This window comes from Oryzias latipes, chromosome 22 (assembly GCF_002234675.1).
Source record: "Oryzias latipes chromosome 22, ASM223467v1".
Lineage (NCBI taxonomy): Eukaryota > Metazoa > Chordata > Actinopteri > Beloniformes > Adrianichthyidae > Oryzias > Oryzias latipes.
Genome location: NC_019880.2, coordinates 24415191 through 24438819, shown reverse-complemented (window position 1 = coordinate 24438819; position 23629 = coordinate 24415191). Strand labels below are relative to the sequence as shown.

The 23629-nt window shown below is 42.3% G+C and overlaps 3 protein-coding genes across 3 annotated transcripts in view; 2 read left to right on the top strand and 1 right to left on the bottom strand.

Annotated features, from left to right (window-relative positions):
* Positions 1-1604, top strand: part of gabrb1 (gamma-aminobutyric acid type A receptor beta1 subunit) — a 30337-nt gene extending 28733 nt beyond the window's left edge. The window contains exon 9 of the mRNA XM_023951834.1: positions 154-1604. Coding sequence (XP_023807602.1) covers positions 154-495 — 342 coding nt within the window. The 3' untranslated portion in view covers positions 496-1604. The remainder of the gene's footprint in view (positions 1-153) is intronic.
* Positions 1605-14867: 13263 nt separating this feature from the next.
* On the bottom strand, positions 14868-20903 carry commd8 (COMM domain containing 8). Its single transcript, XM_004082745.4, has 5 exons — positions 20694-20903; positions 18983-19138; positions 16153-16305; positions 15601-15756; positions 14868-15131 (listed from the first exon to the last, which is right to left on the bottom strand). Exons 1-5 carry the CDS (start codon positions 20733-20735, stop codon positions 15111-15113), a joined length of 528 nt encoding a protein of 175 aa, XP_004082793.1. The 5' UTR covers positions 20736-20903; the 3' UTR covers positions 14868-15110.
* A 73-nt stretch (positions 20904-20976) lies between these two features.
* atp10d (ATPase phospholipid transporting 10D (putative)) overlaps positions 20977-23629 on the top strand; it is a 44900-nt gene continuing 42247 nt past the window's right edge. The window contains exon 1 of the mRNA XM_023951739.1: positions 20977-21095. The gene's annotated coding sequence lies outside the window, so the exon portion shown is untranslated. The remainder of the gene's footprint in view (positions 21096-23629) is intronic.

Sequence of the window (23629 nt, the reverse complement as noted above, 5' to 3'; positions counted from 1 at the left end):
AACAGATAGATAAACAAAGCATGCATAGGAGGTGTTAACTTTATAAAGGCCTGTGGGTAAATTTGAAACTATAACGTTTTTTAAAGCAAAAAGTTTAAAAACCCCTCTGTCTGTTTCATTTTTTGAACAAAATCTTTGAACCTCTTTTGTCAGGTTGATGCTCATGGCAGCATCCTCCTGTCCAACATGCCCACAGAGATGGGTGGACCAGATATGATGAGTACACTCCATGACCCGCGGGCTACAATGTTTTCCTACGACAGCGCCAGCATTCAGTACCGGAAGCCAATGGCCAGCCGGGACCTTTACGGACGACCCGCCCTCGACCGACCACTAGGACCTAAGAAAAGTCGTTTGAGAAGGAGGGCCTCTCAGCTTAAAGTCAAGATACCGGACCTCACAGATGTCAACGCCATTGACAAGTGGTCCAGAGTAGTTTTTCCCATCACATTCATATTCTTCAACCTGGTGTACTGGTTGTATTATGTCCAGTAGGGTTCAGCAGTGAGCCTCTGTGGCAGAACCACAGTTTCATAGAAAAACTACCTATGTCCTGTACAGGGATGAAAAGAAGGAGTGGTAAGACCTCTTGTACATATCTTCTTTTTTGAAGGAAAAACATGGTGGTCTGAACATTGTAAATACAATTTAATATAAAATATGGTATATAAATAAATCTATATAAAGAGAGACATATACTTTAATAAAAAAAACAATGACTTTTGCTCTACATAGAAAATTATTCAAGCACAAAAAGTAAGAAAATTTGTTGGCTGATAGATTGTAAGCAGTAGAGATGTTTGTGAGTAATTCATAAAACGGTTAAAAAGCTTTTTCTAAGGTGTTTGTAAAACACAAGCATTCATGGGAAAGGCAGCATCAGCTCTGCTGCTCCTCCTACCAATGCCAGCTCTCTACAAACCCCTTAGAAAGAAAACAAACAGGCTTTCTGGAAACTTTCTTAAAACTTTCTTTAAAAAAAAAGATCTCTTCTAACAAACGTCCTTACTTTCTGTGTCGAGCTTAGATAGAAAAAGATTAGAATCTTAGAAAACATAGTCAAATTTGGTATTTTTAAGTCCCAACACGGCAAAAAATTACTGATGATGCGATCATAATGGTGGTTTGTTTTGTTTGCTTTTCTGTTTCTCCATCTTTTGCATGTAAATGGCGCTTCATTGCTGTACAATAGAAAAAGGGATGAGGTGGAGGTGAGACTTCAGCTCTGACTCCACCGTGCTGCTGATAGTGGCAGAAGCAAAGGGACATCTTCAAAGAGTCAAGATGTGGCTCTAACTCAGTGGTTCCCAAACTTTTTCTGCAGGGCCCCCCTTTCTGAAGATTAGAATATTTTCGAGCCCCCCCACACTGACACAAACGTACAAATCCTTTGTTTCTAAACTACACCGCGCCCCCCTGCAATACCTGGCGCGCCCCCCAGTTTGGGAACCACTGCTCTAACTAATCAGACAGGATTGAGAAGCTCTTTCACACTCAGTAGAAACTACTTTAACCCTTGTGCTATCTTAGATGACCCCACCCTTCCATTGACGTATTCTCCCTACCATGACAAAGGTGGATAAAGGTGGAAAGATTTCATGTAATCCATGGACACCAGTGAAGATCACAAATCATTGAAGAAAAAAGGTTCAGCGCACTGTCTAGTGGGTCTAGATGACCCAACTCCCAATGTTAAAGTGCCTAGGATAGCACAAGGGTTACGTCACTTTTAGGTTCTACTCTGTTCTCCTCTAAAGCTATGATCACACCAGGGATGTGACACGGGTTCAAGAATGTGCTAAATGCACATTTAGCCCATGGTGTTCACATTGGACAAGCAGGGAAGGGCTTCTTCGTCTTTTTCTTTTGCTACTGTTTACTAATGCATGTCTGCCTCCTACAAGTGGAAGAGGCTAAGTGTGGAATGTGGAAGCGGTGCAAATCTAGTGAATTTTGCTCCAGGCTTTTTCTTTCGCTGCTCTATTCGGATATATGAAAGACTTGGTGTCATATAATTCCAGCTGGCCACAAACCGCAAAAATTAATTTCTCCTCCATGATAAATTTTCAAATGGTTGGCACTTCCGTGAATGAAAGGGTACGTTATCCATACGTTACCACCAAAACCGAGTCCCTGCTTGGTCAAAGTTCAACTGGTTGTATGTAGAGCCTGAAAACAGTCTTAAAAATGTAAATATGAGCGTTTAGAACGCAGAAGTCCAAAGCGACATTTACACTTGTTCATTAGACTTTTCCTTAAATTGGACCCTAAAGGTATGTTGCCGAAGGCGGTGTGCACATAGCTTTATACTTACTGACCACACCAGGTCACTCTAGTAGTGTGAGTGCATGTGTGCACACATGGGTGAGTGTCCTGATCAAGGACAAACAGGGCTGCACAGCAGACAGCAGTCTGTGATTAGCAGATGATTGCTGTACCTCCTGACCCTCAATTCCTGCCACGGTCATTGGTAAACATACTACAATATCGACTGTGCTTTATCCCCCACAATCAAGGCCTACAACTCCACAAATACAGGCTGATGTATTTTGAATGTTCAGCTGGTGTTAGATGGTTGTAAGACGTCCACCTCTGTCTGTCACTGGGGTTTCCCATCGCAGAAACCCAAAATAAACCTGCCATCTTTATCGTTCATTTAATTGGTTTATAGCCATTGGCTGTATATAAGAACTGAACTGAGTGAGTGTGACGTCACCCATAGAAAATGACTTACTTTTGGCACCAATCAAATGAAGTCAACTCAGTGCCCATTTTTTTCAGGATACGAACAGCGCCATGTTGGAGCTAAATGAGCAGTGATTGGTCTAAGTCTGTTTGAGTCTACGTTTCTATGGCAACCACTCTCACCTTTCAGGAGTGAGCTTGTTGGAAGTCCACACCCCTACCACTTGAAAGCAGACTACACGAAATCTTTCAAACGTCGGACATGACACCACAGACGTTTAATGGGGCATCTGATTGGCCAGTTTATAACTTGAATAACTTAAACTGCGGAAAAACACAATGAAAAAAAAATGAAGATCATCAAGACAAGAACATGTTAAAAAAAGGTAACAGAGGAACAATGATGACAATGACCAATACAATGACTTAGTAGCAGCTGTTTAATTCTCTATTGAAGTCTATGTGATTTTGGCTTCTCGGAGTCAGCGGGTACTTCCTGTTTTAGTATGTCAGTCAAATTCTCATAAATCATTAATGCGATGTAAGAAAACAAAGAGTTTAAAATAACACTGTTCCCTCAACGTCAAACAGAAGCTTTTACCTGCTGGGATTTTGATGTGATGGTTGACAGCTTATTGATTTGTTTTTGCCATGAGGACTGTTCTGTTAAGGGTCATAGTTACCAGATGTGTTCTGCCACTGGTGGATGCACACTACTGACTGTATATAAGAACTGGACTAAGTGACCCCTCCCCCCCAGTGACTTTAACAGGAAGTACCCTCTGGCTCCAAGAAGCCAAAATCCTAGATTTCTAGAGAGAAATCAACAGCTGTTACTCAGTCATTTTATTGGTCATAATAATCATTCTTGCACTGATAGCTTTTTTAAACATGTTCTTGATAATCTTAATTTTTCTTCGTGATGCTTTTTCAGTAGTAAATGTGATCCAAGTTATTAGCTGACCAATCAAAAGCCTCAATAAAAGTACGTGTGGTCTTACGTTGAACGTTTGAAACGTTTAACAGATTTTTGTGTAGCCCGCTTTCAAGTGGTAGCGGTGTGGACTTCCAACAAGGTCACTCCTGATTGGTGAGAGTGGTCGCCATAGAAACATTGACTCAGACCAACTCGGACCAATCACTGCTTACTGAGAACGTCTTTCAACATGACAGTGTTCGTATCACAAAAAAATGGTGACTGAATAGACTTTCATTGGAGCTGGAAATAAACCCTTTTCTATTGGTGGCGTCACACTCACTCGGTCCAGTTCTCATATACAGCCTATGATGTACTTACCTTTGACAGGTCAACTGGACCAGCTCAGTCCAAAGATTTCACACAGGTTCCCACCAGCAGAATTTGTCTGATTTTTTTTAGGCATATTGTTGTTCAGAGGCATTATAGACTTTGTAATGAGCCACATTTGGCCGTTTTTGGAGTCAGTCGTTGTAGTTTTGGAGCGCTGACCTCATCATTCATCACTTGTCTGCAGCCAACACGTTTAGATTTATTGGGATATAACTTAGATGCATGAAGCATGGAAGTTAGGGAGTACATACCATATTATGATAACAAACTATTTTTAAAGATGAAACATAAGTAGCCATAAAAACATGTGCAATATTCCATTCCTCAATGTCTTTGCTCTGTAAACCTGGACTGGTTTGCTGTTTTAAAGCAGCATAGGAGGGACATGGTGTGTGTGTGGCAAAAATTTCCTCAGATGCAACTAACATGTTTTTCCATTTACACACATTTATCACACATCATCAAAAACACGTTTTTCCAATAGCATAGTGTTTATTTTCAAAAAGGCATTTTTACAACAAACAAATGATCCATTTAATGCAAATGTCCTGACGAATGAGAAGTTTTTACCAGAATCTTTCGTTTGTTTTTATGTATTTGTTTTCCTCCATTAGTCTGTATTGTCTGTAATTAAAAGACTCGTAAAGTCTAGACTGTAATTTCTTGATCAGACAGATGCTCTGAAACAGGAAGCGGAGGCTGCTGCGCGCTCTGTGTTCCCATGTTTCATTGACAATCCAGAGCTGCAAGTTGTGCAAACTCATTGGTGACTTTTAACTCTCGAAACAATCATTTTTACGTTTGCATTTTCCTCAGACTTAGCCTGATTGTACACAAATGGTAGGAGGGCAAACAGAACGCACTTCAGCAGGAGACAAAGCTGTCTTTGGTTGGTCCGCTTAGCTGATGAAGCTCCAGGATGGGATCAAACTTCTGCAGTGACTCCACCAGGAGTCGTGGGTTCTACCTGCCTTCATGTTCACGTTTTTTTCTTTTTTGATTTAAAGAGAATCAAGTTGATGTAAATAAACCTGTGTTTGGAGTTCAGATGTAAAAATTCACAGAGTTTTTGGTTGGATCACATGATCTCAGTTTGAAATCAACATTTTCCTGTTACTGTGCCAGGCAGGCGGCTCACTGAATGTTTAACCGCTCAGGGGGCGGAGCCTCATGTAGATGTAACATAGGTCACTTCACCTGAACCAACTTTACTCCGCTGGAGTGAAGCGCTGCCTTTCATAAGAATATTCCAGAATAAATCCTGAGATGATTTAAAGACTTTGAGCTGCTGCCTTTTGCTTTTTGCCAACTGACTCTCATTTCACTGAGACACATGAAGAAGACACTCACAATATCCTCACACACCCACACAACTTTACAACAGAAGGCGTTACACAAAGATATCAACCCCAGATATCTTGACTCTTTCCAGACAATCCCACAAAGGCCAAATTATCTGAGTGTGTTTTAGAAAAAGATGACACTAAGGAGCAACAGATGACAGGGTAATGAGTAAAAAAAAGACAAAAGTGGGGAGGAAAACATCCTCTGAGTGAAAGAGGAGTGGGTAGAAAAGTCCTGCAGAGTCAGACTCAGGAAGCTGCAGGTCTGGGAGGAAGGTACGGTGGCCCTGAAGTGCAAACCATTCAACAAATCACTCGATACAAAAACATTTTTAAGATCACAGCAACAATATAAAAAACAGTATTACATTTTAGAAAACAAAACAAAATTTCAGAAACCAAAAAAGAAAAAGAAAAAAAGATTTCAGAAAACAAAATTAATTTCCAGAAAAAAAAGAAATATTACAAAATGAAAACATTTCAGAAAAAAAAATAATTTCCAGAAAACAAAATGAAATACAAAAAAATGAAAAACATTTCAGAAAAAAATGAAATATTAAAAAATGAAAAACATTTCAGAAAAAAAATGAAATATTAAAAAATGAAAAACATTTCAGATCACAGAATGAATTTCCAGAAAACAAAACGAAATCTTCAAAAATGAAAAACATTTCCAAACCGGAAAAAGCATGTACTATGGGACAACGCTGATTGGATGATGATGTTTGTCAATCATTTGAACTGAAAAGTATTTTAAATGAAGTGATAACGGATTTTATCGTCCAAACAACAATGTACTATAATAATCCACGTATTTCCCATTTACATATTAAATCAAAAATTTAGCAAACAGATAATGAAGGTTTAAATTATTTTTTGAATATTTCGTCTGAAGCAGAACGGTCACCCGGAAGTAGTTTGTGTGGATGACGTCCGTTCTGCAGGTGAACAAAGAAAGGGACGGTAAAACGTTAACATAAACGTTAATCTTTGAATATTTAGCGGATGTGATGACAGAACGCACGCAGAAATATCAACACCAACCAGGTTTACAAATGTTTCAAAATGTCGTGAGAGGATTCTGTCTAAAGCAGCAGCTGGGAAGAAACGGGTGTTAAAGACGGCGCACATCAGGAAATGCAGTCCCGCCATCCACAGATAAGGTATGGAGGCACATTTGTTTGATCTAATAAATGTAGCGTTAAACGTGATTTCTAGGTGGGTGTTTACAGACAGATCCAAGATCCTTCAGTCATACGTTAATGACAGGTTACCTCATCAGCTGGAGAGGGGGGGTCACGTGGGCAGGATTCTCAGATAGGTGTACCAGCAGCATAAATCAGCAAAGCTGTCAGGTAAACTGCAGCAGTTTGTGTCTCAGAATAACATTTATGAATGCTTCTTATTCACACTATTAATATCTGTGACTTTAGAGTGTGTCAGTGCACAGAAACATGACAGTAAATGACTGGATGTGCACATCATCAGACACGTCCAGGTGTGTAACTAAAGGTGGCAAAGTCTGTAGTGTAAAATAAATCTTTAAAAAAAACGTTTTAGTCTTTCAGGCAGAGGAGGAATACCAAATTGTTTTAGAATGTATTTTTATAAGACTGAAATAATGTATTTTATTCTGAGTTTGGTGTTTTGACCCCTCCCTAATGAATTTCTGGTTTAACCCATTTTCTCCTCATTTTGATGAACTCAACTTTTTCCTGAATGAAAGATGAACGGCAGCTGATGTTTTTCTGTCAGGGATTTTTAATTTATTTCTGTCAGGGATTTCAATGGAGCTGGAGTCCGTCCAGGGCAGTGGAAGCTGCAAGCATGTACGAGCAGGAACTGGCGTTCCTTACCTGTGCATCTTCCTCTGGATGTGATGCTGAGCAGCAATGTGGACAAACCTTTCCTGACATGACTCTTTTTGATATAGTTGTTAAGCACAAACAGACTTTTTCCAGATGCATTTTTTCCTCTAATAAATGTGACTGACAGGTACGCTGAGTAAATGCTGAATGTAAACGGAACATTTGATTGACTGCATGAAGAAGCCCATAAAGGAAAATCCACAACTGTTTCTTTGTTTCTGTTACTGAATAACGTATTCATGTTAAGTTTTCAATAAATATACTGCATTGCTATGAAACAAATTTGTTTATTTTTATATCCATTATTACAATCCTCACGTCAGCATTCAGTTTTTTCATTGACAAAAAAACATTTCTAAACAACAGCTTTGAAAATCAAACATCATCTTTGTTAATAAAGCTTTAAAACCTAAAATGGTAAACATGGAAAAACTCCTAAATGAAGCAAGCCTAATATGAACATTTTAAACTGGAGTTTTGCTTAAAGGAACATTAAGTTGTTTGGAGTTGTACAAGTGTTTGATGCGGTTCCTCATAGATGTGATTTCCAGATCATCAGCCCGACACTAAAGCCAGGAATTGTGCTTCGTTTTTCACTCCCCACTGCATCATTTACAACTAATCAGGCTTATGCAGCAGGTTAAAGACGTTTTTTTAAAGGACCTGCAATTTAAAAAAAAAAATTAGATATTAAGGTTAAATAATATTTATTGATTACATTGCACATAAATCATGGTGACTTGCCTGTACACTGCACAATGATATGAATGACTTTAGTCTTCTTGTATTCCCATGTAGAGCTGCCATCTGTTCTTCTGCAGCACAAACCTTTCTGGAACTTCGCTTTGAGAAACTTCACCTGCAGAAATATCACATGTTAATTCAATAAAGTATTTTATAAACTTTAAAGTTCATTTTTAAGTTTCAGTATATGTATATGTATGGTTCAAAAATATACAATGCACTTTAATATTATTTCCCATAAGAACTTGTTTACTGATTTCAGTCTTAAAGTCGATTTTTAGCAACACTGATGCCATATAATTACTGTAATTACTGTATAAATCACTGAATCAGGCTGGCTCGGAGCTTTTTCTCTCATGTCACCGAAAACGGGAACGGCTCTCATGTGAAGACGGTTCGTCTCCATCGGGTTCCTTTTGCGCATGCGCAAGATAAAAAGAAATTATCTTTTCAAAGCAGCACTTTAACTCCTAAAATTATCATCCCTAGAGACATGTGACTGACAAAAGAAAAGATCACAGAATTGATTCTTACCTAAAGATGATTGACAGCGTGAACCTCGCAGCCGTAGACATTAGCGCACAGCGTTCAAAGTAAAAGTGCTCACAAACTACTTCCGGGTGATCGTGTGTCAGGCGAAATGTTAAAAAAATAATTTTAAAGTTCATTAACAGTTTGCTGCATTTTTTATTTGATATATAAATGGGAAATACGTGGATTATCATAGTACATTGTTGTTTGGACGATAAAATCCGGCATCGCTTCATTTGAAATACTTTTCAGTTCAAATGATTGACAAAAATCATCATCCAATCAGCGTTGTCCCATAGTACCTGCCTCTTCCGGTTTGGAAATGTTTTTCATTTTTGAAGATTTCGTTTTGTTTTCTGGAAATTCATTCTGTGTTCTGAAATGTTTTTCATTTTTTAAAATTTCATTTTTTTCTGAAATGTTTTTCATTTTTTAATATTTCATTTTTTTTCTGGAAATTATTTTTTTTTCTGAAATGTTTTCATTTTTTAATATTTCTTTTTTTTCCTGGAAATTAATTTTGTTTTCTGAAATGTTTTTTTTTTTGTCATTTTTGTTTTTCAAGTTTTGGTTTCTGAAATTTTGTTTTGTTTTCTAAAATGTAATGCTGCTTTTTAAATTTTTTTTTTTTTTTTAATTGTTGTCGTGATCTTAAAAATGTTTTTGTATCGAGTGATTTGTTGAATGCTTTGCACTTCAGGGCCACCGTAGTACGGAGACATAAACAAACAGAAACACTGGAACACAAAGACAAACTCAAGACATTAAGGCTGCATCAAAAACCCGAGGATGGACTTACTCAGAAGCCCTTCAACATCTATTAATGGTCAGACAGCAAAAGTGACGGAACATCTGCAGAAAGATGAAAGAAAACATCAATCATGCAGTCATGAAAGTGCAGGAAGGCGACAAACCAACACACTGGAACATCTGTCACGAACCAGGCAGGACGCGGCTTAGAAATAGGTATAAAAGAAAGCAGACAGAGGACAGGTATGAAGTACTGCATAGCGATCAGCCATTGCATCAATCCTATCCCTACCACAGCCATGCAGTCTAGCTGTCTCCAATAACTGCAACAAACGTCTGATGGTGTCCCTACTATTGGAGCCTGGCGTGATTGACTCCAGCGTTTCAGTGGTTTGGTATTTTTTTATATGGAGGACAACCTGCTCATACATTTGTGGGCGAACACGCAGGATCATGATGAGGCAGCGGGATAAGCGGTATGTTTGTCCACTAAACCGAGCAGGAAATACAGAGGCGTAAAATTCCACTGGCAGATGATGTTATCATTCCTTTCCCATTGACTTGTGATCAATACAATTCGAGCGATTACAAATCACTATGAAGCATAAACGGAGCAATAGGAAGGTGGGGATCAGGCCCAGAACGTTCTGAAGGTCAACTGTGAGGCCCTGGAGGAAGTAGAGATGTAAATGCATCTACAACCACAACCGTGCCTTTCTCTGTACTCTCTCCTCTAGTCCCCAATTGTGAGGGGTGGGAGTGGCTTAAAGGCTGTCCATATGTATCCTAGAACGACCCCAGCAGTCTGAGTCCTCAGCAGCAGAACTGAAGGCGTGGCACAGGGCTGTCCTCGCCAAATGCAACCATGAGCTTCATCAAAGTTCAGCCGTAAACATGGAGGGGATGTCTGCCTCCCAAATGAAACAGGAAGTGATGATGGACAACGATGACCATCCTACAGATGCTGTCGCTTTCTCATTTCCAATGAGCACTGCATTAATCTAACACCGCACAAAACCTTTGTGCACAATGTTGTCAAGATGCATATTTCTTTCTGACACTTACCTTACCCCTTTTTCTTGTTCCTAATGTTTCATACTCATTCTGAATAATAATTTATGTTTTGATCTTTGGTGAACATTTGAATTATTATAAAAATCCAACTGGGGTTTCAGTCCATTTTAATCCAGTTTATTCTGTAAAATAAAGAGGGGCTGGGTAGTGGCGTAGTGGCCAGTGCTCTCATCTCACAGTGACAAGGCCCTGGTTCAAATCCCAGCTGGCTTCTTTCTGTGTGGAGTTAACACGTTCTCCTTGTACTGTACATGTGTGGGTTTCTCCAGCTTCTTCCTGCTGTCCAAAAACATGCTTCATTGGTTGATTGCTGTCTCTAAATTGCCTCTAGGTAAGCATGTGAGTTTGTGTCCCAGCAACAGACTGGCAACCTGTTTCGGTTGAACCCCACCTTCATCCAACCAGGTTGGCTCCAGCAACCTTGTAACCTCAAAAGGGATTCGGTGTCAAAAGATGGAGGGATAAAAAAAGAGATGAAAATACTTGAATTCAAATTCTTGATTTGTTTCTGAGCAATTCAGTGATGTATGGAATCTAAGTAGATGCTGATCTTACCTCCATTTTTTTATAAAGGTTTAACACTTCTGTCTGGATTCTGCAAACATGTTGTAGACCTCAGGCTCTGCGTGGTTCTTCCATATTCTATCAGGAAACTAGCTAATTCGGCAACTTTTTCCTAAAAAATGTCAAGAATGATTAAAATCACACAGAAACTGGCTCCACACACAACTAAACCAAAAGTTGTGGTTTTTTTTAATGTAACTTAAATTCATTTTTTAATTTGTTTTTTGAGGTTTCTTAACCGTGCCTCACCGGCCTACCGGACACAGAAAACTGCTGTCATGAACACAACAAACACCAAAAATGTGGTTACACCAGGCTGTTTGATGCTTTTGCTTGGCTATACCCCTTGAGCTATCTTGTTGGGTCCAGATGACCCAATACAATACCCAATACTGACATTGACGTGTTCTCCCTACCATGACAAAGGTGGATAAAAGTGGAAAGATTTCATGTAATCCATGGACACCAGTGAAGATCACAAATCATTGAAGAAAAAAGGTTCAGCGCACTGTCTAGTGGGTCTAGATGACCCAACTCCCAACATAAAAGGGCCTTGGTTAGCACAGGGGTTAAGGGCGTGGACAGGTGTCTTTTGGAGGACGGATGAACTTTTTAAGGAAGTAACACGTCTGTGAGGAGTAGAATTCTTGATTGTAGCAGACAAATACTTATATTCTGCACAGTCATACAAATCAATTCTTAAAGAACTAAAAGGTGATATTTCATGGATTATATTTCACCTTCTGGCTCTCACAGTTGAAGTTTACTTTTGATGAACATTACAAACTCGGGGGGGGGGTCAACTTTCAGAGTCAGTGACTGCTGTTGGGCGGTACGACGCTGTGCTGGAAGAACGCTGCTGGACAGAACCTCATGATGACAGAGGGCCGGTGGGAAATGATGGCTACAAAGAGCAGAGGAATCCAAAGTTCTGCTCTGCAGGATGTTTGGAAGGGGCTTCCTATCAAACACCTAACCCGACAGGGATGGAAGGACTCTGCTTTGAAAGAGCAAAGATGGAAAATCTGCTCCCCAGGTCAAAAGAGGGGTGAGCTGATGTGATCATGTGACCTGGATGCTGCTTTCCAGAGGAGTGCAGTGCTCATACCGCGGATCATCAGAGATCATCCCACCGACAGACGAGTGAGGCCATGCTCCACCAGCCACATAGTCTTCATCAAAGGATTCAGACGTACAGTGCAGACAGTGAAGGAGCATGACAAGGAGAATGATCCAAACAGCATCCAGAAATCCTCATGGAGCAGCAAGATTGGACCAACAGATGCACATCAAACCAGACGAGAACTCATGACAAAGTCTACAAGCGCTGGAGAAGAAAGGAGGACAAATGAGGAACACAAGGCCAGAGATCAGATCACATTCAAGTGTCATTTATGCCTAAAAAACGTATTTCTGATTGTTATTGGTCTGTTAAAACGTGTTCTCTGAAAGGTTTTCCAGGTGAGCAGGACCTTCAGTCTCACATCTACACAGGATTCTGTCTTTTTATCGTCAGTTGTCTGAATCAGATCATGATAAAGTAATCTGATGGAAGTTTGATTACTTAATAGGGGTGTAACAATTTCTTTGAACAAGGATTCGACTCACATCAGAATTTGCGGTGCTGATAGGATTCATAGGTTCAATTTAAACGATCTGATTCAATGACCACAAAAGGATCCAGGACTCAGAGAGAAATACCTGGTACTGAACAGTGCAGGTGACGTTTTCAACATTCCTTTTATTTCTTCAAGATAATCAAGTTTAAATGAATATGTGTTCAAACAACATTGGACTGGAATGATGGACTGATCCATTTTTGCTGACATCCCATGTGTGTTGTCCACTGTGATGGTCGTTTATACATTCCAGTAATTATAATTGGAGAGACATCGACGTTTGGTCCAAACAACCTGTTGATCTTCTGCAGTGAGGAAGTTCTGCTCATGACCTTTACCTTTTAACAGCATCATGACCCAGTACAGTTTGTGACATCATATACGTTAAAAGTCTTCTGTCATCTGTGTTTCTCTGCTTTCGTGTCTGTGTACAGTGACACAGACACTGGATTAGCTCTCGCAGCAAAATCTCACTTTGAATGACTGCCAATATCTGCTCCAGATCATGTTACATGCTCATGAAACAGGAGATTTTCAGAGGTTAAATACAAGGCCTTTTAGGAAGGCTGAAATCTAATTTAGGACCGTATGTTCAAAGAAAATGAAACAAACAGTCCAGAATCTACCGTTTCTTGCTCTACACCAGTGTTTTTGCCGTGGGAGACGGTCAAGTGCGCCGTGGGAAATTACCCTCAGTCACTGATCTAAAAACATTTACCATCTCCAGGATATCAGCTCTTTGTTCATCCAAACAGGCCCTGATAAAACACTGAGTAGTTAGAATATGAAAGATCGTAAAAGACTTTTTTCTTTGTGTTTATTTGATTCTATTAAAGACTTTTGATCAGAATGACGGTACCACGATTCAGCTGCAGCTTCAGCTCTGTTTTCTGAAAAGTCCCGCCCCTTTAACTGTCTCCACCAATCATTCTTGAAAGCTTAATCACATGTCATCAGTCTGACCAATCAGAAGTGGTTAAAGTCTTCACTTCCTTATTCAGATTCTGCTCATAAAGTCTCTCAGTTCCAACAAAAATACCAGCTAAAGCTCGTCTTTAGCGGTGTAGCTTTCCACAGAATCCGGTGTCAGACCGTGGAACAGGTGAACAAAACAATGAAGCTTAGAGACGCTAGTCTGTCTGCGTTCGGCTGCTACATCTCCCATGATGCATTGGGTAAAAGTGACAGCGTCTTAGCGCACTAAGTCTTCATTGTCAAACGTCTTGAAACCACAACGAACACACATCAAACAGTCTTTAAATCTTCTACATTAACTTTTATTAGATCTTTTAGAAAAAACAGCAACTTCAATCTTTTTCTGCCACAATTATCACAAAAATGCATGTGAGATTGTGGAGGGACTGTAGATCAATACAGTCTATGATCTTCTCCCTTTTTTTCATTTTTGGATGCTGGTGTGCCGCAGGATTTTTGTAAAGGTTAAAGTGTGCTCAAGTGGGCTCAAAAAAGGTTGAAAAACACTGCTCTACTGAGTATGGCTATTGAATCGCATGTGCTCTACACATGCGATTCAATAGCCATAACACCCATTGTGCCAAGTTGAAATGTTTTCCACAAACCGTGCAGTTGACTTCATAAAGATTTCCACCAACTAGTTTTAACCACCAGGATTTATCTCTATTTTCACGCCATTTCTCTATGTTTGCACTTTCCTTCATGACTTATTTAGCCAGATGAGGTTCACAGTTTACCACCAGTTATGACAACACATTTTATTGTTGAGGAAATAAAATGGAAGACCAATGACCAAGACATTTATGAGGCTTTATATTAGTTCAATTAAAATTAAGACCTTTTAGGCCTTTTTACAAATCCTGTGAAAACTTTAGCCAATTGTCAGCTCAGTCTGCATTTATTTCTTTACGTCTAGTAATTTAAAAGCCTTTGGTCATTAAAGTTATAGCTAAAAGCAGTCACATGAACTGCATGATCAGCGGCTGGCTGCTTTTATTTTGAAAATCTCAGAAAACGTGATGCTTTTAAAGTGAGCTACACTTCAGTGCCTCTGAAGTAGAAGCTCCACACAAAAAGCCGCAGCTCCACATCCGGGACAAAGACGCTCATTTCAGTGGCGTTGGCAGCGCGGCACAGATTCTGCAGCTGCAGTGAAGAACTGGGTCAAGCGCCCTTCATCACTTCCTCACAAAGTAACTCCTCTGCTGGGGCTTTTCAGGGAATACATTAGAGCTGCCCCTTCCCTCCCCCCCCCACCTCAGGCCCCTCACCAACATGAGGGCCAGTGCGGTTCAGACTGGATTCATGGCTGCAGGTTGTTCAGACTGCAGCACAAACTTACATAAGCTTCTGGTTATGCGAGCTGCTGCTCCCCATCAGAGGGAAGAAGAGAAAAAAAAGACAATTTACGGGTTTCTACATTTATTTCTCGTTTCTGATTCAGCAGGTGTAGGGGGGGGGGGTTTGGAATAAGGCTGATCTGGTTGTTTGAACTAAAGTCACATGACACTGTTTCCTTTTACTGTCGTAAATCCTTCACCCACAGTCCTCACTCATGTGACGCTGAATGCTGCGAGGAAGTGAAGGAGGCTGGATGATGATGATGGGACTCCAGCACAGAAAGGAGCCTCAATCCTGAGGATCTTCGTCACTTCATCTGCAGCATCACCTGTGTGAAACACAGACACGCCTTCAAACACTTTTGGTTCCTCCTCTAAAGTCAGATATCAGACCCATTCCAAGCAGAAACGAGGATCACCAGTGATGAATCATCTACCTTTTGACAAAAAGATGAAAGGAAGTGCTAGAAAAGACTGGAGTGAGTTTAGCTTCTTCAACCTGCTGTAGGAACCTATATGTTGAACAATGCTGCCACCCAGTGGTGGGAGAGCGCAACAGCAGGCTTGGCTGAACCCAAGTTTGTTTTGGTCAGTTACCTTAAATATGAGTTTAGACCCTCTAGTTCATCTATTACCCCCAGACTGAAACACGGAGAACTCTGAGAAAACCCCCACATCCAAAAACGAGATTCAAAAAGCTGAAGACCAGGCAGAACTCCTCAGAGCAGAGGTGCATTGTGGTTAACGCAGTGTCAGCTTCCAGCAGATGCAGCACCAAGCCATTTTCAGTCATTTTACCTTATTAGCAGCTTCTAGCGAGCTAATGAGGGCGCTCAGCTCCTCCTTGCTCATCTCCACGGCGACTGGCCGCAGCGCTCCGTTCTCCCTCACATCCAGACTGAGGCTGAGCAGCGGAGTGTTGAGGGACGAGATCTTATCGCTGGATAAAGCTAACTGCAGCACAGAGAGGAGAAGCTGAGCTCAGATGGTTCTTCAAATGGTTTTTTATACTAGTGTAGAAGAAAAAACAGTTAAAGTAAAATAAAAATAAATTCAGGGATTTGAATGTCTTCATTTTTATGTTCTTTCCTAGAAAAAACTAAAAATGAATCAGTTGCATGTTTAATTCTGTGAAATTTGTTGAAACTTACTTGGATTTTCGCTTCACTTATTATAAAATATGGTTATTTATGTATTAATTCAAAATTAACAAATGAGCGCATTGGTCATAAATAAACACAGACCTAAACTAGAACCCTTGCAGATGTTAAAACCAGAACCTGAGCTCAGTTCTGCTGGCTCTGGACGGGCTCTGGCTGTTGGTGGTTCTGAACAGACACACATGTTCACCTTCAGGCTCCAGTCAAAGTCCTGCAGCGCGGCAGACGACATGCAGTCGGTTCTGCTGAGCAGAGCCAGCCGGACCTCCCGTCGGCGGGATCGCAGCACGTTCAGCACGGCGTGGGCGTGTCTGCTGCAGAGCTTCTGCAGCTCAGCCAGAACCTGGAGGAACCAAAGAGGAGCATCCAACCATCACATCCATCCATCAATTCCAACCATCACATCCATCCATCACATCCAACCATCACATCCAACCATTACATCCATCCATCCATCACATCCAACCATCACATCCAACCATCACATCCATCCATCACATCCATCCATCAATTCCAACCATCAATTCCAACCATCACATCCATCCATCCATTACATCCAACCATCCATTACATCCAACCATCACATCCATCCATCAATTCCAACCATCAATTCCAACCATCACATCCATCCATCCATTACATCCAACCATCCATTACATCCAACCATCACATCCATCCATCAATTCCAACCATCACATCCAACCATCACATCCATCCATCCATCACATCCATCCATCACATCCAACCATCACATCACATCCAACCATTACATCCATCCAACCATCACATCCATCCATCCATCACATCCAACCATCACATCACATCCAACCATTACATCCATCCAACCATCACATCCATCCATCCATCACATCCAACCATCACATCCAACCATCACATCCATCCATCCATCACATCCATCCATCCATCACATCCAACCATCACATCACATCCAACCATTACATCCATCCAACCATCACATCCATCCATCCATTACATCCCACCATCCATTACATCCAACCATCCCATCCATCCATCAATTCCAACCATCAATTCCAACCATCACATCCATCCATCCATTACATCCAACCATCCATTACATCCAACCATCACATCCATCCATCAATTCCAACCATCACATCCAACCATCACATCCATCCATCCATCACATCCATCCATCACATCCAACCATCACATCACATCCAACCATTACATCCATCCAACCATCACATCCATCCATCCATCACATCCAACCATCACATCCATCCATCCATCACATCCAACCATCACATCCAACCATCACATCCATCCATCCATCACATCCAACCATCACATCCAACCATCACATCCATCCATCCATTACATCCATCCATCCATCACATCCAACCATCACATCCATCCATCCATCACATCCAACCATCACATCCAACCATCACATCCATCCATCCATCACATCCAACCATCACATCCAACCATCACATCCATCCATCCATCACATCCAACCATCACATCCAACCATCACATCCATCCATCCATCACATCCATCCATCACATCCAACCATCACATCACATCCAACCATTACATCCATCCAACCATCACATCCATCCATCCATCACATCCAACCATCACATCCAACCATCACATCCATCCATCCATCACATCCATCCATCACATCCAACCATCACATCCAACCATCACATCCATCCATCCATTACATCCAACCATCCATTACATCCAACCATCACATCCATCCATCAATTCCAACCATCACATCCATCCATCAATTACATCCAACCATCACATCCATCCATCCATTACATCCAACCATCACATCCATCCATCCATTACATCCAACCATCACATCCATCCATTACATCCAACCATCACATCCATCCATTACATCCAACCATCACATCCATCCATCCATTACATCCAACCATCACATCCATCCATCCATTACATCCAACCATCACATCCATCCATTACATCCAACCATCACATCCATCCATTACATCCAACCATCACATCCATCCATTACATCCAACCATCACATCCATCCATTACATCCAACCATCACATCCATCCATCACATCCATCCATTACATCCAACCATCACATCCATCCATCACATCCATCCATTACATCCAAACATCACATCCATCCATCCATTACATCCAACCATCACATCCATCCATCCATTACATCCAACCATCACATCCATCCATCCATTACATCCAACCATCACATCCATCCATTACATCCAACCATCACATCCATCCATTACATCCAACCATCACATCCATCCATCACATCCATCCAACCATCACATCCATCCATCCATTACATCCAACCATCACCTCCATCCATTACATCCAACCATCACATCCATCCAACCATCACATCCATCCATCCATTACATCCAACCATCACATCCATCCATTACATCCAACCATCACATCCAACCATTACATCCAACCATCACATCCATCCATTACATCCAACCATCACATCCATCCATCACATCCATCCATTACATCCAACCATCACATCCATCCATCACATCCATCCATTACATCCAACCATCACATCCATCCATCCATTACATCCAACCATCACATCCATCCATCCATTACATCCAACCATCACATCCATCCATTACATCCAACCATCACATCCATCCATTACATCCAACCATCACATCCATCCATCACATCCATCCAACCATCACATCCATCCATCCATTACATCCAACCATCACATCCATCCATTACATCCAACCATCACATCCATCCATTACATCCAACCATCACATCCATCCATTACATCCAACCATCACATCCAACCATCACATCCATCCATCCATTACATCCAACCATCACCTCCATCCATTACATCCAACCATCACATCCATCCATTACATCCAACCATCACATCCAACTTTTCTGTTTCCAGCAAAAGTGAGAAACTTTTAAAATGAGACGTTTTCTCAGAAAATGTGAATGAAAATGGTTTTGCCAGTGACCTCCTCGTCTGCAGAGTTGCTCCCCACTGCCCGACAGAAAAGGGCCGTCAAGGAGTCCCGCAGCCCCGCCCACTCCTGCAGACTCCAGGTGGCGCCATACTCGCCCCGACAGGGAGGCTCCCTCCCGCACAGCCCGTCCACCAGCCTGTGACAGAGCTGCAGGACAGAGACCAGGCTAAACATTCTACATGAACATGAGAGCAGGCGGGTTCTGAACCTGCAGCTTTCAGGCGCAGAACCAAAACCAATTATGAGCTTCATATTTTAGATTAAGCTCATCAAAATTATTTTGTTTTTCATGCTGTAGTGTTTAAAAATGGCTCCATCCCTTCATCTATATATGCTGACATGACCTTAAACACTGGGGACATTTAGAAGAGTGACATCATATATAAATAAAACTCAGGAGGACAGCAGGCAGCGCCGGGTTCTTCCCACAGAACGAAGAGACGCCATCAGGTCTCCCCTTAGTGCGACTGTCCGCTCTCTGGGTATGGAGAAGGACCCGGCGCCGCTTCAGCACTGGGGAGCAGAGTTTGGGGTAGGGCTCCATGCTGGGGGCCCTGCCAGGGGTGGCACTGCAGAGAGGGAGCGGCGAGTTCAGTAGTTTGTATTAACGAGTGTTACACACACACGAATCCAGTCGGTGATGCACGTTCTCTCCTTTCTCCTACTTTACATCAATATGAAGTCAGAAAAAGCATCCCATAGTCAGAATGCTGCTCCAGGGCTGCTGTGATGTCATCATTCTGGGTTTATTTAGTTATTTTAAACCAGACTGGATGTGTCTGGAAGATAAACCTGAACTGTTAAAACTTAAGAAGATCTTTGCAGCAAAGTGTGACCTTTAAGGAAGGATTTCAGCATTTTCATTCATTTTTTATTCGAAAAAGGAGCGTCTCCCTTTAGAAGTCTGTCTGCAGATCCAGGAGTGTTCGTGGAATCCTTCCGTCTTCTTCCCTCTGGGAGCTCAGACTCTGATGTCTCACAAGAAGAACTGGATCTCTGGCTTATCCCAAAGCTCTTCTGTCAGGCTGAGGTCAGGACTTCAGTCCGGTTTTTCCTCACAAACGGGTTCATCCGTGTCTTTATGGACCGTCCTTGAGCTCTGATCTTCAGCCATGTTGGATCTTGTTCCCACAAAGTTGGATCAGAATCTGTTGGATCTGAAAGCAACTCCCGGAAAACACCGTAATCCTCCACCAAACGTCACACCTGACACAATGCAGTCCAACAGGCACAGTTCCCATGGCAACCTGCAAATCCAAACTGGCCTCTCAGATTCTCAGGTGGAGAAGGTTGGTCTCCTCTTTTCTAGAGTCCAGAGGTGGCGGGCTTCATCCCACTGCATCCCCGCTTTGGAGCCCTTGGTGATGGATGGTTGGATGCAGCTGGTCGTCATGGAAACCCGTTCCCTGAAGACGTCTGCAGGATTTGACACTCACCTGTGGAGGACGCTCCACACCTGAATCACTGATTTGGATTTGGGAAAACGTTTGGATATTTACCCGATACAGAATAAATGCATCTTCGTTTGTCTCCCCGATGGTCTCAGGTCTTCATGTTCTCTCTTGTTTTTAAATCCAATTAATAAAAATGTCTACTTTGTCAGAAATTAAAAAATCAATCGCATCCGGATTAGAAAAGAACCACGAATAATGTTTGATTTCAAAATAAAAGCATCCATTTAACCGCGGGAGTCTGGGCTCACCTTCACGCAGTCCGGTTCTGGTAAACGGTCCAGCACCTCCATGTTAGGTTCTGCTTCCGCATTCTGTAGACCAGCTGACTAGCGTCACGTGACACGTTGAGGTGCGTTCACTGTAGCTGGGAAAGTTCATCTGTTGACTATTTGTGATGTTTAAAACGTCAAATCATGAATAGGATTCGGAACCAGCAGCTCTGTCCACACCGGGTTCCGGGTTCATCTCTCGGTGTTTCAGCTGACTTCTGACCCGTTTCGGTTTTGAGTTTTCCCTCCTGGAAATCCTGGGCGGCGTGGATGTGCAGAAGGACCGGGCGGACGGCTCCCGTCATCCGGTCTAGCGTCTTCACCTGTTTGTGGTCGGAGCTGCGATGAAACCGGAGCGGCGGAGCGCCACCGGACCGGCAGGTAAGCGGCTCCGTCCTCGTGCAGAGGCGGAGGTTCCGGGCGGACGGAAGGTAGCGTCGGGCCGGGCCAAGGCCGCAGGCCGCGTTCGGTCCTCCGGGGGCGCGCGGGCTCCCTGACGGAAGGTCATGTTTGGAGCCGGTAACCGGTCTGTGATGCTTTTTCGCCCGGGGCGGGTCAAAACTAAACGCGCAGTGGAGCCGAACTTTATTGTTCTGCTCGGTTTTATTCAGGGAGGCTGAAGGTCGGATCCCGGAACTGCAGCTCTCCGAACCCGACTTAACCGGGCTATAGGCAGAGTTTGGCTGAAGTTCGGCTCGGGACCACATGGCACCACTTCCGGTCCGCATAACAACCGCTGTGTCCGCAGACAGCTACTACTGTTTGGTCCATGTGATGCAACATAAACTACTTTCCACACCTAGACTGTAGAACCGCCAGAACCAGGCCGACCAAACCCACAGTTCAAGTCTCCATGTTTGACCTTCATCACCTCAGTCTGATCTTCATCTTCTCTGTGAAGGAGAACAGACCCTGATGTGGAGAATCTCTGGGCTGCAGGGCTCTGATGGGCTCCATGGACCTTCAGAACCGCATCACACAACTTTGGGTTGATCCCGCCTCACCCTGTCACACATCCACACCTGGATGTTCAGAACCAGTACACCTCTGGAAACGAGGAAGATGTGTTGTCATGGTTACCACATTTTAACTGTTGTCTCTGTTTAACAGTGGCATATCGGAAGCAAAGCCGGTCCAGATTACACTTCACCGGACTCTGGCGCTGTTCACATCTGTGATGGCTAAATGTTCCAGGGCCAGATTTCATTGTCGAAAATGTAAAGCTGGTCAAGAACCGGCAGGACTAGGCTGTGTCCTCCTTCCAGAGGGAGGGGTTGAGGGGTTCAGCAGAGAACCGGATCCTCCTCTGACCATGGAGGCGAGACGAGGAGGAAGGACAGAGAGCAACGAAGATGTTTAGCAGATCAGACATGTCTGTCGGAGTCCAAACCAGCTGTTTTCCTGTTATTGCTCAGATGATGACAGCATTCTGCTGTCTGGATCCATGACTTTGGTTCTGCTGTCTGTGCAGACGTTTGTGTTGGACCAGAAACCAGAACTTCCTAAAGTTATTGGTTTTTAAAGTCTTCTTGGATTCTATTGGTTTTTCATGCAGATAAAAACTCCTGTTTGTTGTCGTCTGAAAACAGAACCCTTTCAGTCTGGGAAACTGGACCCGTGTGACTTCACTGTGAAGCCGCCAGCCTGAAGCAGAAGAGCAATACTTTAGTTCACAGACACAATGAGAAAACTGGAAACGTTTAACTAAAAAAATCTTCTATCACTGTTAAAATATTCACTTCAAATGGTATAAAACACTTTCTAAAGGAAAAATGTACTACATTTTCTGTTCCAGCCAGCCAGCCAGCCATCCATAGAACCTGCTGAACCCTTTTTAGGGTTGGTAGGCCGCTGGAGCCGACCCACTTACTGTTGTACACTCTGAAAAGGTGACAATCCCACCTGGAGACATTTTATAGTCACCAATGAAACGGTGAAGCATGCTTTTGAACTGTGGGAGGAAATCCACACATTCACGAGGAGAACATGCAAACTCCACACAGAAAGGTCCCTGTCAGGATTTGCACCAGGACCTTCTCACTGTGAAGCCGAAGCGCATCACTGCGCCACCGTGCCGTCCTGACCTCAGGATTTTGTCTGTTATTTGTCGTGTCTTCAAGACAAGGACAGATTTGGAGTGGGAGGAGTCTAATTGTTTTGAGTGAAGTCAGATTTTACATTATGAGCTAAATAAACGACAAACAATCCAATCTGTCGGGCAGTTTTCACTGACTGATCTCTTTATTTTAGAAACTACTAATGATTAAATGACTATTTATCACCTGTTTAGAAAGCTTGTTTCTAATAAAAATAAATCCAACCGCTTCCTCTCTGTCTAGCAGTCCTCATTGTTTCGGTTTCAGCCGTGTTGTTTGGAAAGACGAGGAAGCTCGTCTCAAACCCACGTTCACACATGACATGTGGACCTTCAGCAGGTCACAGGAAGGAGGTCTGCATGATGAATTCAATAAACAATCACTTCAAATAGGAACTGTAGTTAAAATGCAGAAAACAACAAAAAATTAACAAATATTTATGTTTTTTTTTTACAATCTCATTTAATAAACTGTCTCCTTCAGCCACATGTTTTTCATGCTGCTCTTCAGTCTGAAAATTCTGTGGATCTTTTTCCAGGAATCTGGATTCTTCAAAAGTTACCTTGGCAACTGAGTTTTTTTCCAGTTCCGAATCTTCCAGGATAAAAACTGCATTTTGTTTCTCACAGCAGCAGATAAGATTACTGTGGATGCAGGATCTTTTCAGACCAAACCAACTCTCACTGTCAATTGTCTGCTAAATGTTTACCAAACCCGCCTGCATGTCCAGATAAACTCTGGCGGCTCTTGGGTGGGGAGGTGGGGGCTGTCGTCAGACTTAACGGTTACACTGAGGACTAAAACCCTCCTCTCTCTGTG